Raw genomic sequence first — 14954 nt, forward strand, 5'->3', positions numbered from 1 at the left:
CATGCTTTTCCTCCTTAAATTAGTGTACTTCTTTAATTTGACCAGGAAACAACATTTCAGTCTCGATAATATCTCCAATCAGAAAGCTGAATGCCGGGGGAAAGCTGAACGCGTTACACCGACACCATGCCCCATAATGCCCCACAGTCTCGATCGCGCCATGGGACCAATTGTGGGACAATAAAATTAGCATTACTGCTGCCATCCTATAGAGCGTTGAAGTATTATAATATTATGTAAAGCGTGGTGAAACATTTTCTATCAACGAATGTATTTCCTTTATTAGCTCCCCAAATATCCACCGCTCCTCTCATTAGAAGGAAGACATTTTTTTTGGCGCAAAGAACATCCCTACACTTAGGCCATTTTTTTCTTTCTTCCGGATCAGCGAAGATACATTCCCATGTGAATTCCAAGTACTATTTTGAAACACAATGATGCCGGAATTGCGAAGTATGCAACAAAAACTTCCAAACAAATAATCATCATTTCGTTTGTCTTTGGCCTTGAAAGTGCCTACAAAATAAAATGATAACAACAACAAAATGGACTGGGTGGCCGAGTGGTAACGCATTTGCGCTCGGAAGCGAGAGGTTGCGAGTTCGACCCTGGGTCAGGGCTTTAGCAATTTTCTCCCCCCTTTCCTAACCTAGGTGCATGGTGGGTTCAAGTGCTAGTCTTTTGGATGAGACGAAAAACCGAGGTCCCTTCGTATACACTACATTGGGGTGTGCACGTTAAAGATCCCACGATTGACAAAAGGGTCTTTCCTGGCAAAATTGTATAGGCATAGATAAAAAATTTCCACCAAAATACCCGTGTGACTTGGAATAATAGGCCGTGAAAAATAGGATATGCGCCGAAATGGCTGCGATCTGCTGGTCGATGTGAATGCGTGATGTATTGTGTAAAAAATTCCATCTCACACGGCATAAATAGATCTAGATCCCTGCGCCTTGAGTCCGAGTCTGGAGATATGTGCGCGATATATAAGACTTCATATAACATAACACATGACGTCAGTAAAAGCGGTCCTTAATTGAGGCCGAAGTCGACTTCCCGAAGTCTTTTCACCAAAAACTCAGTGCTAAAGCTTTGAGCGGCCAGCTTCGCGAAGTCTTTTCACCAAAAACTCAGTGCTAAAGCTTTGAGCGGCCAGCTTCGCGAAGTCTTTTCACCAAAAACTCAGTGCTAAAGCTTTGAGCGGCCAGCTTCGCGAAGTCTTTTCACCAAAAACTCAGTGCTAAAGCTTTGAGCGGCCAGCTTCGCGAAGTCTTTTCACCAAAAACTCAGTGCTAAAGCTTTGAGCGGCCAGCTTCCCGAAGTCTTTTCACCAAAAACTCAGTGCTAAAGCTTTGAGCGGCCAGCTTCCCGAAGTCTTTTCACCAAAAACTCAGTGCTAAAGCTTTGAGCGGCCAGCTTCGCGAAGTCTTTTCACCAAAAACTCAGTGCTAAAGCTTTGAGCGGTCAGCTTCCCGAAGTCTTTTCACCAAAAACTCAGTGCTAAAGCTTTGAGCGGCCAGCTTCGCGAAGTCTTTTCACCAAAAACTCAGTGCTAAAGCTTTGAGCGGCCAGCTTCGCGAAGTCTTTTCACCAAAAACTCAGTGCTAAAGCTTTGAGCGGCCAGCTTCGCGAAGTCTTTTCACCAAAAACTCAGTGCTAAAGCTTTGAGCGGCCAGCTTCGCGAAGTCTTTTCACCAAAAACTCAGTGCTAAAGCTTTGAGCGGCCAGCTTCGCGAAGTCTTTTCACCAAAAACTCAGTGCTAAAGCTTTGAGCGGCCAGCTTCGCGAAGTCTTTTCACCAAAAACTCAGTGCTAAAGCTTTGAGCGGCCAGCTTCGCGAAGTATACTTCGCGCAGTCGACTTTGCCCAGGCTTAATGGAGCTTGCTTGCTTGGGCGGGTCTTGAATCTTGCTCCCATTGACTTCACTCAGAAATCCTCCTTCCAGTCACAATTCAACTTCAGCTCCGACTCCGGATGTTCAGCTTTGGGCACCACGGGCTTTTAGCTTTGATTATTCAGCCTATAAGACGGGGTTTTCTTGGCTTTCAATCTGTTTACCCAACGGACGAAAATCTCATCACACCCACCCACCTTATCTAAAGGCGCGCTCCTTCCCGCGAAAACCGTTGATTTCACCGTCTCAGACCTGATCTGGCCAGGTATTTACATGGTGTAAGACCATCCCTTCACGTGGTATCTGCCTGAAAATACCTTCTTCTTCTTCTTCTTCTTCGTTCATGGGCTGAAACTCCCACGTACACTCGTGGGTTTTTTGCACGAGTGGGGGTTCACGTGTATGACCGTTTTTACCCCGCCATTTAGGCAGCCATACGCCGCTTTCGGAGGATGCATGCTTGGTATTTTCGTGTTTCTATAACCCACCGAACTCTGGCATGGATTACGTACAGGATCTTTTCCGTGCGCACTTGGTCTAGTGCTTGCGTGTACACACGAAGGGGGATAAGGCACTAGCAGGTCTGCACATATGTTGACCTGGGAGATCGGGAAAAATCTTCACTCTTAACCCGCCAGGCGGCCGCGGCCGGGATTGGAACTCACGACCTTCCGATTAGGAGGCCGACGTCTTACCACTGCGCTACTTCGCCCGTCCCTTGAATTACCAAACGTGAACAGCCTTGGGGTTCTCTGTGCACAAAAATGCTGAAGAGACGATACACAACAATAACAAGAAATTCCTCCGAGGTAGGAAAAACACCCCCGTTGGTCAAAGGGAAATAACCATTCTCACTGCCACCAACTGAGAAGGTTATTTCCCTTTGACCATTAATATGTCCCTCTATAAGTCCTTGTAGAATCTGAATCCACCAATAACTCCCTAACCGTGTGTTTGACTGGTCCCAATTTTTGTAAGGACCGTCTCAGGAATGTATAGAACCTGTTCACCAAGTTTGGTGACGATCGGTCCGTTCATTCTTGAAATCTATATGCGAACACAAACAAACAAACACATCGACCGAATCCTATACACACCCCTATACCGGGGGTGTAATAACCAACCTACCTCTGTGCACAGAAATACTGAAGAGACGATACACAACAATAATAACCAACCTACCTCTGTGCACATGCAGTGGCGTTTGTTGTTGATGATGAATTAATTTAGAAAAAGTGCCTTGAAACAAAAAAAACCTTTTCATCCAAAAAAAATCCAAATCAAAAGATACAGAACAGCAAGCATGCAGTCATGGCGTTGATAATTGATCTGAGACGATGAGCCGAACAGTTTCCGCGGGAAGGAGTGTGCTTTTAAACACTGACATCATGCATGCCAGCATCAGTTACGGTGCTTCAAATCAAGACACAGACGTTAACCTCGCCTGTTGATTTCAACACCAAATTTATTCTTACTCAGAAACAACAACAACAACAACAACAACAACAACAACAACAACAACAACAACAACAACAACAACACCCCGTCCATTAAAATCATTCCTGCTATGCCACTGATATTTTCACTTCAATCGCTTCAAGGTTTGCGTTCACATGTTGGTTTTAAACTCCCCTTTAAAACAAAAATCAAAAAGAAATAAGAAAGAAAAAGAGGAAAAAAGAGAGAGAGAAAAGAGCGTTGGAGACAGCTGTAGCAGGCAGAGACGGTTGTTGTCGTCGGTTATTCATGATTCCATTCCGGGCCCGGAAGTAGGGTCCCATCGGGTCGATAAAAGGTTCAGCGTCACGTGACCCTGACGGGGTATTGATCCATTACGTCATGTCTTCTCGGTGCTCTTAGCTCGCGCTGACAAAACACGATGTCAGCCTTCTGTAGGAGCGTCGGTTGTACAGTGGGACCTTTGCTTTACGACCCTTTCGATAACTTTCTTCTTCTTCTTCTTTGTTCATGGGCTTAGACTCCCACGTTCACTCATGTTTTTAGCACGAGTGTATTTTTACGTGTATGACCGTTTTTACCCCCGCCATTCACGCAGCATACGCCGATTTCGGGGGAGGCATGCTGGGTATTTTCGTGTTTCTATAACCCACCGAACTCTGACATGGATTACAGGATCTTTTCCGTGCGCACTTGGTCTTATGCTTGCGTGTACACACGAAGGGGGTTAAGTCACTAGCAGGTCTGCACATAAGTTGGGAGATCTGAAAAATCTCCACTATTAACCCACCAGGCGGCAGCGACCGGGATTCGAACTCACGACCTCCCGATTAGTAGGCCGACGTCTTACCACCACGCCACTGCGCCTGTCCCTTACGATAACAAAAGAACAATGGCGACTGCACCTGAGAGCGAACAACAAATAGACCCAAAAGCACTGTACTCACGTTAAAATGACGAACACGGAACAAATAACGGCGACGTTTCGACCTATGGGTCTTCCTCAGGCACTTTCTTTTATTATTTGGTGTTTAACGTCGTTTTCAACCGTTCAAGGTTGTATCGCGACGGAGGGAAGGGGGGTGATGGGATAGAGCCACTTGTCAATTGTTTCTTGTTCACAAAAGCACTTATCAAAAATTTGCTCCAGGGGCTTGCAACGTAGTACAATTCCTCAGGCACGAAACGGTCTCGAATAGCAGCTAGCATCTGCTGAAGGGACATTAAAACCCAAAAACCAACTTCAGGCACGAAAAGACAAGTACCCTTCAGATAAGTAATCAGACCTAGGAACCACCGTTTTGCACGTGGAGTCATTTCAAACAAACATGGTTTATTTTCAGAAAAATGAGCGTACTTCACACAGCAATTGACCATCCATTATTCAAACATGCTTAACACGCGTCCGTCGCACTGTAAATTACGTCATAGACCTATATAAAACCACACAATTAAAGAAGTTGTCATAACAGCTTGATTCGAAACTGTAAATCTAGCTAAAAAGTATTATCTTTGGGAGAGGTACTTAGGGATCTCTGGGCTGCCTACTGCAGACCCTTGACTTATATATATCTAAATACAGGTCCCTGAATACGTTTACCAATACATTTGAAACAAATGCTTCTTTCAATGTTCACGGACAAAAACTGTAATCATTTGTCAAAATACTGGATCGCTTCGGGATGTGTTTGTGAAGAAAAGTAGTCTAGGAATTGTTCTTGTTATATCCTTTTTTACTGACCGTACTGATCGTATTCTAGACAATCGTGCGTACAAAATACGGCGAAATCGCATGGGTTTCCATGTCTGCGTTATGCTATTTTAAAAAATGCCACTATCTTAGGACCCCGCATTTCTCAGACCATATACCATTCACAGTGTCATTAAAGGCATACTCCTTCCTAAGAAAGCAGTTCGGTTCATCGTCTCAGATCTGGTCAGGCGCTTTTACGTGGGATGAAACTATCCCTCCACTTGGTCACATACCAAAATTCAACAGCCTTGATGCTCTCTGTGCACGGTGTAGATTTGTGTGTGTGTGTGTGTGTGTGTGTGTGTGTGTGTGTGTGTGTGTGTGTGTGTGTGTGTCAGTGTGTGTGTGTGTGTGTGTGTGTGAGTGTGTGTGTGTGTGTGTGTGTGTGTGTGTGTGTGTGTACGTGTGTACATTTCGTAAATGCCACTCGTGATATTGTTTTTAAAACAGACATTGTGCAATTCAAAACATTACAACTTACCACAACAAGCATGCAGTCAAGGTGTGGAGTCATGGTATATTTTAAGATGGATGATGGTCTTATATCTCATGGCAGGATCTCAGATGGTGAGCTAAACTGTTTTCTTGGGAAGAAGTAGGATGATCTACGCCTTGAATGACACTATGAAGGGTAAGTCTGAGAAATGGGATCCGAAGGTAGAGGAAATCTTTTCTCGGTAAGGATCTAGGAGCTCCGACTTTAAATTTACTTCCATTTTAAAGGTACACGTACCGTAATCAGTTTTTGTGCAAGCGATCATGTACACCGCAACAGATCTGCCCAGTCGTTTGCATCGGGTACTAGCGCAGAGGCGTAGTGGATAGGACATCGGCCTCCTAATTAAGGCATGCATGGACATATCTGAGTCGATGCACATGAACGTTTACACGAGGAGTGTATCTTTAAGATCCGGTGTAACGATGTCATCTTGGCCCCGTGGCCCGGTCATATTACCCCCTCGATACATACTCAAGACTGAAATGTTGTTTCCTGGTAAAATTAAAGAAGTGAAATTATTTTAAGGACGAAAAGCGTGTCAGTTTCTTGCATGTGAAGAAAATTGGTGGTGAAATTTAATAGATTTCACCCCCAAAATTGATTTCTTCGAAAACGTGTACCGAGTGGTTACGTCCCTTGAACGAGAAGGGAAGCATTTTAGGATGAATCAAATTTCTAAATTGAATACAAAAATGAGGTTGGACAAATTTGGCCCTAATTTGAATGTAAGGTACCTACGGTCGCTCATCAGTACTATCGAAGGGTGATTTTTTGTTCAGTGTGGAGTTAATACATGATCAACGAGGCCGAGAATCGTAATATGACCACGGCGGGGCCAAGATGTCATCGTCACACCGGCTGTACTGAATTCCTAATTTTTCCAGACTTTCATTTGAAAGTGTTAGCAAATGTACGTATCTACACTCTAAGACCTACATTTTTTTTTAATATTCAGTCACTGTCAAGTAATGAATGAATGTTTTAACAAGAGCGGGGAGCGAAGTTTCTCTCCCTATGTATGTATGTGTGTGCGTGTCTGTGAGTGAAAAGCATTTATCAAAAACTGCCGAACGGATTGTTATGAAAATTGGTACAGACATGATTTTGAGAGCATTTGCTTCACACTATTTGTAAATGTTTGATTGGGCAATTTGATAACGTCATATTTGCCTGTTTGCCAAAGTTGAGGCGGCACTCTCGTGATCACGGCTACAGTTTTTTTTTATCAATTTGTTTGAATTTTGTGTGACGTAATCTTCGACTTAGTGCGGACTATGTGATTGCATTTCAGCTTGGTACCTTAAAAATTCGTTTATGAAATGTCACTGTTTACTCAAAATTAGCCACTTTTGTCGATTTCTTCAAAGTCGATATTTGAATTACAAACTGAGTTGACATCACTTGGTTGTATTTTGTATTGCCTCCTGTATCCACAAATATATAGTTTTGTTGTGTTTTATTGAAAAATGGGCTTAGAATTAAGAAAACCGTTAAATAGCGACTTTATTTATTTTTTGAAGAAGACTCATAAAATTATCATTTCTTTGTTCATGATCATTTGCTGATTCCAAAAATATATAGTTAATGGTGTTTGGCGATAAAAATGTGCTTACAGAGCAGAAATTCCTTGAATGGAAAAAATGTTTCCAGCCTGTACCGATTGCACACTCGGCTGATCAAGATAAACGAACGTCATATCAAGTCTGGAACACGCAAATGACTTCATATTAAAAAGGCGAGAGATTATAACATCACCTTGTGACTTTCTTTCCCCCAAACACACAAAAAAAGCAAAATTGATTTTGCCTCGATCTTATTTTTGTCTTCTTATATTAACTCGATCTCTATCTCCCCTTGTTTGGTAAAGAACGTTAAACCGAGAGAAACGTGCGTATTTCAATCCAATCGCTTGACTGAATGGTTAATCACGCCTCGGCGTTCCTGTTTGTTGATAGGTTTGCGTGCGCTAAAATATCAAAGATGATAACCGTATAAGAAAGTATGCAATTCATGGCCTTATTAAAACCCTCTGCAAAAGCAGATCTATTTTGTTTTTGTTCAAGTGCAAGTGCTGTCCTCAATCTTTTGTTTTTATTTAGGTGCGGGCGCGCGCGTGTGTGTGTATGAGTGTGTGTGCGCGAGTGCGTGCGAATGTATGTGTGTGTGCGAGTGTGTGTGTGTTTGATAAGTTTCTCGTGCACCCAGCCCGACACTTTCTGTCTTTTCATGAAGTCAACATGAAGCAAAAATGCCTTGCTGTCATTCTTTGGTGTAGAGAGACACACACACATACACTCTCTCCATAAATGTTACAAGCAGATACAACCGTTGATTATTCTAACATGTATTTTCCTTTGACTGGCACATACACACACGCTCTGCTATATGTCTAAAATAGTAAACATCATTCATTGTCAAGGTAATACATGTATCCATCTTTAGGTACAACATTCATGGACAATTCAGATTTACGTTTTCACCCATTTCTCAGACACAAAAAAACATTTACACACTCGTACGCACATCCAGAAACTATGTTAAACAAGAAATTCCTCCGAGGTAGGAAAAACACCCCCGTCCTTACCATTCTCACTGCCACCAACTGAGAAGGTTATTTCCCTTTGACCATTAATATGTCCCTCTATAAGTCCTTGTAGAATCTTAATCCACCAATAACTCCCTAACCGTGTGTTTGACTGCTCCCAATTTTTGTAAGGACCGTCTCAGGAATGTATAGAACCTGTTCACCAAGTTTGGTGACGATCGGTCCGTTCATTCTTGAGATCTATATGCGAACACAAACACACAAACAAACAAACACATCGACCGAATCCTATACACACCCCTATACCGGGGGTGTAAAAACACACAATGCTGCCTCTTACGATATCATGCCAACGATGAAATTGCCGCAAACACACATACACACAATTGTATCGTACACAATCATGCACACACACACACTCACCAACGCATCTCAAACAGTCATCCACAAACAACATCAAAGCCACTGTCAATACTAATTCAACAGGGAAGGATCTCTGCACCAATAAAACAATCAATTAGCTCTCTGTTAAAAGAAGCTTACAACAATCTTTCGTCCATGTGAATCTCCTTGCTCAGCGTCAAACAGAACACCAAGATATGTGTGTCAGGCATGGGAATTCCAAAATAGAAAAAACTCTGAAAATATGCCGAGGTCCAGGGGCCGCAGAGCCCTGTTGGGAGGACGAGTGGCCCGGAAGGAAAACGAATTTGAGCTTTTTAGACCAATATTTTGATAGTTGTCATGTAAGCAAATAATGGATAGAGAGACAGTAGCATACATATAATTTAATGCAACTTTTTTTGCCGCGGACAATTTTTTATTTTTGCTGAAACGTAATTTCCTTTTCGTGGAAATCCGCGATTTCGCGGACAATTCCCATGCCTGATGTGTGTGTGTGTGTGTGTGTGCGTGTGTGAATAGATTTGTTAATGTGGACTGTACATATATTTATCTATTGTCCTTAGGAATGCTTCTTTTTTTGCATAAAAGTCATGTTTACATGTAATTTAAGCAAGTAATTATAATTATTATAATGTGTATTGTATGCCTTAAACTTATATGTTGTGTTGTTATTTGACCGATTCCCAATAATTTACATAGAAGATGTTATTATCTGTTTATTTTGTGTATTGTTACTCATAGTTTGATATTGTGAAGCGCGGAGAGCACAAACATATTTGGTGGTTCGCGCTATACAAGTGTTCATTATTATTATACTGAGCGCACACACATCCACTGAAATCCACTCCACAGTCTGGGTGCTCTCTTCAGTCCACTCTGTCCCTCCCACACCAGGTCTGTCCCCCTTCAGGAAGCCGAGTCCGCCCCTCCGTGCGTCTGTGATTGTTGTTCTGGACTGTGCTTTTGCTGCAACAAGACAAACAGTCACTAATGGACAGCGATTAGTTTTGATGAAAAAGTGTAAAATGAGTAATCCAAAAACAACTAGACTGCCAACGCTCCAAAATTCAGAATGCAAAAACAAGAAAGGTATGTTGTTCGAACGTTCACATATTGACAAACAGTTGTGAAGGTAATGTTTTGTTTTGTCAATAATTAAACGTTACAACAACATAACTTTCTTGTTTTTGGATTATGTAAAATCAGTCAACAAAAATGAAGTCTGAGACCTATTACACTGCCCCCCAGGTGGAAGATTCACATGCACATAAGGGGACATAATCCAGGTTGTTCAAAGATAGACACGGCCGTGCAGTATACCCTTCTTCTTTCAAAAACTAATTGATAGGTACAAATCGTTACTCTTCAGCTTGAATACATTTGGATGTTTTTCATGGATAAATTCATAAAGGCTACCAGCACTTTTCCATAGATCCTGCTTTCATTCTTCCTACCATTAGCCGTTTCCCAAACAGAACGCCCATAACAACGGGTACAGTGGAACCCCCCTTTTAAGACCTCCAACAATTTGTTCTTAAAAAGGAGGTAGTCTTCAAGGCACAGTAAGCCTCCCGTAAACCATCACAGATACTGTCAGGCTTTTACACACAGTACAAACACCCTTCCATTTGAACGCTCGCCAAACGGGAACATCCTAGATGCCCTACGTAAAGAGCGAGCAATTTTCAAAGAATTTATTTTTGCGTGGTTTAGCCATCGTGAACCCGTGTGATCCAGTTTCCCTTTTTCACAATGTAGTCGTCAGTTAGTAATTTGAATGCGACTCGATTTGAGCTGATCTGCAATAGCACGTTATTATGTACCTCTGACTATGCACGAAACAAACGGCTGTGGTTCACAAGAACTCTAGTGATGGCTTTTGACTGTTCAGAGGAACTGGCGATGCCTATAAACCGTCGTCTGCTACGAGAACCACGACCTTGCGCGTGACCCTGCTTCCGGGCTTTTCTTTTTTCAAACTTTCAAAACTTCGAATTGTACTGATCTTGTCTTGATGAAAAAAGAATTCTTTTATGATTTAAGAATGTTTGTGTAACAAGCTGTCAATTTATTATTTAGATTTTAAAAGTTAGGTCTAGCGCCAAAACGCACCACGGTCCGATTGTCTCTGAGCAATTGGCGCAAAATTAATTCTTTAAAAATTGCTCGCTCTTTACGTAGGGCACCAAGGATGTTCCCGTTTGGTGAGCGTTCAAATGGAAGGGTGTTTGTACTGTGTGTAAAAGCCCGACAGTATCTGTGATGGTTTACGGGAGGCTTACTGTGCCTTTAAAATGGGGGTAATTTTACAGAGGTTATGAACAGAAAGTCTGAGAAAACAAGGTCTTAACCTTCGCCAGACTGCGCCTTTGACTACACGCGGAAGACGGCGTGGGTCCGTGTAGACCCATGATTCTCAAAGAAGCAAAAACGTGCATATACCCCTTCACCGACGGTGTGGGTCCACTTGGACCCATGACTCTCAAAGAAGCAAAACTTTTGTTTACCCCTGCGTAGACGGTGTGGGCCCGCTTGGACCCACATCTTTTTTACAGTGACAGGTACTAGAATTGACCTGTTGCTTTTTTTTTCTTTTTTTTGTTGTTGACCTAGTTTAATATAATTTTAAGAAAAAGCATTTTTTAAATTGCATAGAAAAATTCCAAATAGTTAATGAGATATCGGCATTTAAAGACCGTTCTGGGTCCATATGGACCCACAACGTCTGATCCGGCGAAGGTTAAAAAGGAGGGAGTCTTAAATTGGGGGGTCTTAAATGGGGGGGTTCCACTGTAACAGCAAGGGGGATGGGAGTGCCCAGTGGAGTATGCAGGATCATCCCATACCTTTTTCTTCTTCTTCTCTTTCTTCTTTTTCCGTTTCTCCTTGGTGTTGTCTTCCTCTTTTTTCACCTTCTTCGGCTTCCTGGCCTCTGTGTCTGCGGCGTTGTCTGGGGCTGTGTGATAAGGATAAGGATAAGATTTCATACAGTCCTGTGAGGTTGCCCTCATGGACATTTGGGCTGCTTTCTCACTGGGGAAAGCAAGCTGCCATACAGTATACGGCGCTACCCATTTTTCTTATGACAATGCGTATATATATTCATGTTTCGAAGCCCTGAGAATTTGCTGTGAACCTGGGTTCTTTATCCTTCGCATGCGTGCACACGGGGGTGTTCGACCACCGAGAAGAGTCTGCACAAAGTTGACTCTGGCAAATAAATCCCTTGCCGAACGTGGGGATCGAATCTACGCTGATAGAGACAAGTGGTTTTGAAGCCAGCGCCGCTACCGACTGAGCTTTTCCCCCGCCGTCACACAAATCAAATCCACGGTCGAATACAAATCAGACACACATGATGACAACAGTTATATCAGCCCACTGTTCAAAGGGAAACTACTTATTATAAGCCCGTCTAAATTCCTCAGCCCCGGCCTCTTAGAGTCGTACAGCAAGGATGTTATTAATATATTACATTATTCTACAGCAAATGTTCAGAATTGAACAGCTGTTAAAACCATACTTTCAAAACAATATATAGACAACCAAGGTTTAAACTTGTCATGAGTGACTGTAAAAGTGCCTTTTATAAGAGAAAAATCATCTACCATACAAGATTAAATATAAAAACAAAAATAAATCAGTTTATGTAAGTATAGATTAAATATAGTATATGAGATCAACACACAGGAAAAGGTGACAAAACTTAGAGCTTTCTTACTTTGTGCGACTTGCAAGGCATTTCCTTTGGCTGTGTCCATTTCTCGAGAGCGCTTCTTGTGCTTTTTCTTTTTGTTGGGCATCTGTGCCATCATCTGGTACTGTTCCGGGAGCTGCACACACAAACCCATTTGCCCAATCATTTTGAAAACCAAGAGATTTCAATAACAATCGAAAGAAAGAAATCTTCCCACAGCAACAGGATGGGTGTAGGGGTAGTACTGATGCCAACAAACTACCAAGAAAAAAAGTACACACAGAGTACTACTGCATACATGTATGTAGAATATAAGCTAAGATGTCATCAGTGTCCCTGTCAATGTCATGCTTACAATGCAATGCTGAAATTGCAACCTCCAGGTCATTTTTCAAGGTTGTGTCAGGAATAACAGATCAGCCACAGGAGCAGTGCAGTGCTGTTCTTTGTCTCAGCCATGCACGCACTGTACAACATGGCAAACGTTAAATACTCACCTATTTTTACCGTGACTGTTGCCTGTGTGTCCTCTATGTCTGATGTCACCCACCAACTAAAAGTCATACCAATAGACAATGTTCGGAATTTTACACGAAACTCTTGTCGGGTTTGTACAAGAGTGAATACCCTTGCCTTTACGGGGACAAATAAATGCACACGTGCTCCTTTTCCGCGAGTTTCAGACACGCCCATCACTTGTGATTGGCTTGTGCAATGTTTGTCCCCCTAAGAGTAAGGGAATTCACTCTTTCACAACCCATACAAACCCGATAGTTATTTGCGGAATTTGTCGATTACTAGTATTAGCTTAAAGGCACAGTGCAGCTCACAGCCTTCGTTTTGTGTTTTTGTTGCAGCTGAGTGCATTTACAGTTCAAAAATCCTCCTATGGTAGTAAAACAAACCCAAAACTACCCAACGACGACATCTGTGAAGCACGACAGTTTCTTGTTCTAGCGAGTGCATAAATTAACCTAGTTATTACGTGGTGTTTGGTCGGAGTTCGATTCAACTTGAGTGATTCCGGCCTCCATTTTGTTTTACACAAACTCATGATGACGTCTGACATAGTTTGCTAGTGACGTGTCTTTTTGTGCATGATGTGGTGATCTACCTGATCTAAATTTAGACCCAAAAATAGGTCAAGACCAGCCGGGTCCGAGTACGAAATTAATTCGTAAATAAATCGTAGTTCTTGACTCTTTGGGTGCAAGTCAATGAAACTTGGTAGTTCTTCTAACGGATAGCTGCCTGAGGTATGACTAAAACTAAATGCCCCAGGGGCTCCGTGCACCTGGATTTGACAAGTTCAGTACCTTTAACACAAGTTCTTATTTGCATGCACACACAGTGACACACAGATAACATCCAACTTACAGGTCCAGGATGGAGTCTAAAGCCCGTCAGAGAAGAGCCAGACAAGGGGTGCAACTCCTTCCCTGTGATGGGCGCCTTCTCTATCAAAGATCTCAATGAACTGCACAAACAAAACAAAACAAAAAGATAGAGAGTCAGGCAATGCAAAGGACATGAAGTATGCACAGTTAATTATCCATCATTAACATTTCATAATTTTACTAAAAATAAAATCTTCTACAGCGAAATCCCCGTTCAAGATTTAAGAAAATCTGAGTTAGTCAGGCCTTAACCTTCACCGGATAACGCTTTGGACTACACAGTCCGGATGATGTGCGTCATGTACGACACAAACTTTAAGTTTAAAAGAAGGATTCAACTTTAAAAGTATGCGTCATACACGTCCCATGCCATCCGAAAGGGATAAACATTGTAAAATCCTTCTTTAAGTCCATATGGGTTTCACGTCACCCACATTATCCGGACTTGCAGTTCAAATACATCATTGTTTATTTGTTTGTTTACAAAGATAATCCTTTGGAAAGTGGTTGATTGGAGGGTATGAAAAGGTATGTTGTTGGAACGTTTAATCACATGTTACGTTCACAACAAATTTTGGAGAGTCAATGTTTTTTTCCCAAAGTGTTTTGTTTTGTCAACAATGAAACATTCCAACAACATACCTTTCTTGTTTTTTGATTCAAAATTAAGGTAACAAAATGTGATATTGTGAAACGCAAACCTGTTGTCCTGTATACCAGGAGAGTCAATGTTTCCAGGGAGATGGGGCAGAAAGGAGCTGAGCTCCTCCTTGACTTTCTTCCCAAAGTACTTGTTGTAGGAGTGTTCCAACCCATAGTGTGCCAGCAGGTTGATACTTGCAGAAATCTCTGTTGGTTCTGCAAAAGTGAAACCTGTCATTATAATTGGGCGAAGTCAACTATGTGAAGTATGGTTCGCGAATCTGGTCTCCCGGAGCTTTAGCACTGAGTTGTCGGGCTCCATGAAGGACCGTCTTAAAGTCATCATCATGTCGTCAACAAATTGAGGTGTGTACCAAAAAAACCCAAGGAAAACAGTGACCTACCCGGAGTATCTTTCATGAGGTAAAAGGTGCCGGTTTGTGTTACAGATGGATTCTTTCCTGGGGCAAAACTGATGGTAGCTTTCAGTGTGCCCGTTGAATCTTGTCTTGGGTATGCTGGAGACCGTGAACCCCTATCCCTGGGGCTCGAACGTGGAGACGTTTGCATCGTCTGTCTTCCTCACTTGATCTCGATGGAGGTTTTTCCCAAGTTGGAGAAATCCTCAAGCTGTCTAATTTGACTTCATACCGGAATATG

General features: G+C 42.3%; 1 protein-coding gene across 1 annotated transcript; it reads right to left on the minus strand.

The window, feature by feature from the left end:
* Nucleotides 1-7936: 7936 nt before the first annotated feature.
* On the minus strand, nt 7937-14932 carry LOC138976259 (mediator of RNA polymerase II transcription subunit 19-like). The gene is made up of 6 exons (XM_070349098.1): nt 14699-14932; nt 14354-14510; nt 13633-13732; nt 12280-12391; nt 11405-11514; nt 7937-9524 (listed from the first exon to the last, which is right to left on the minus strand). Exons 1-6 carry the CDS (start codon nt 14862-14864, stop codon nt 9465-9467), a joined length of 705 nt encoding a protein of 234 aa, XP_070205199.1. The 5' UTR covers nt 14865-14932; the 3' UTR covers nt 7937-9464.
* Between the last annotated feature and the right edge of the window lie 22 nt (nt 14933-14954).

This window comes from Littorina saxatilis, linkage group LG9, assembly GCF_037325665.1.
Source record: "Littorina saxatilis isolate snail1 linkage group LG9, US_GU_Lsax_2.0, whole genome shotgun sequence".
Taxonomy (NCBI): domain Eukaryota; kingdom Metazoa; phylum Mollusca; class Gastropoda; order Littorinimorpha; family Littorinidae; genus Littorina; species Littorina saxatilis.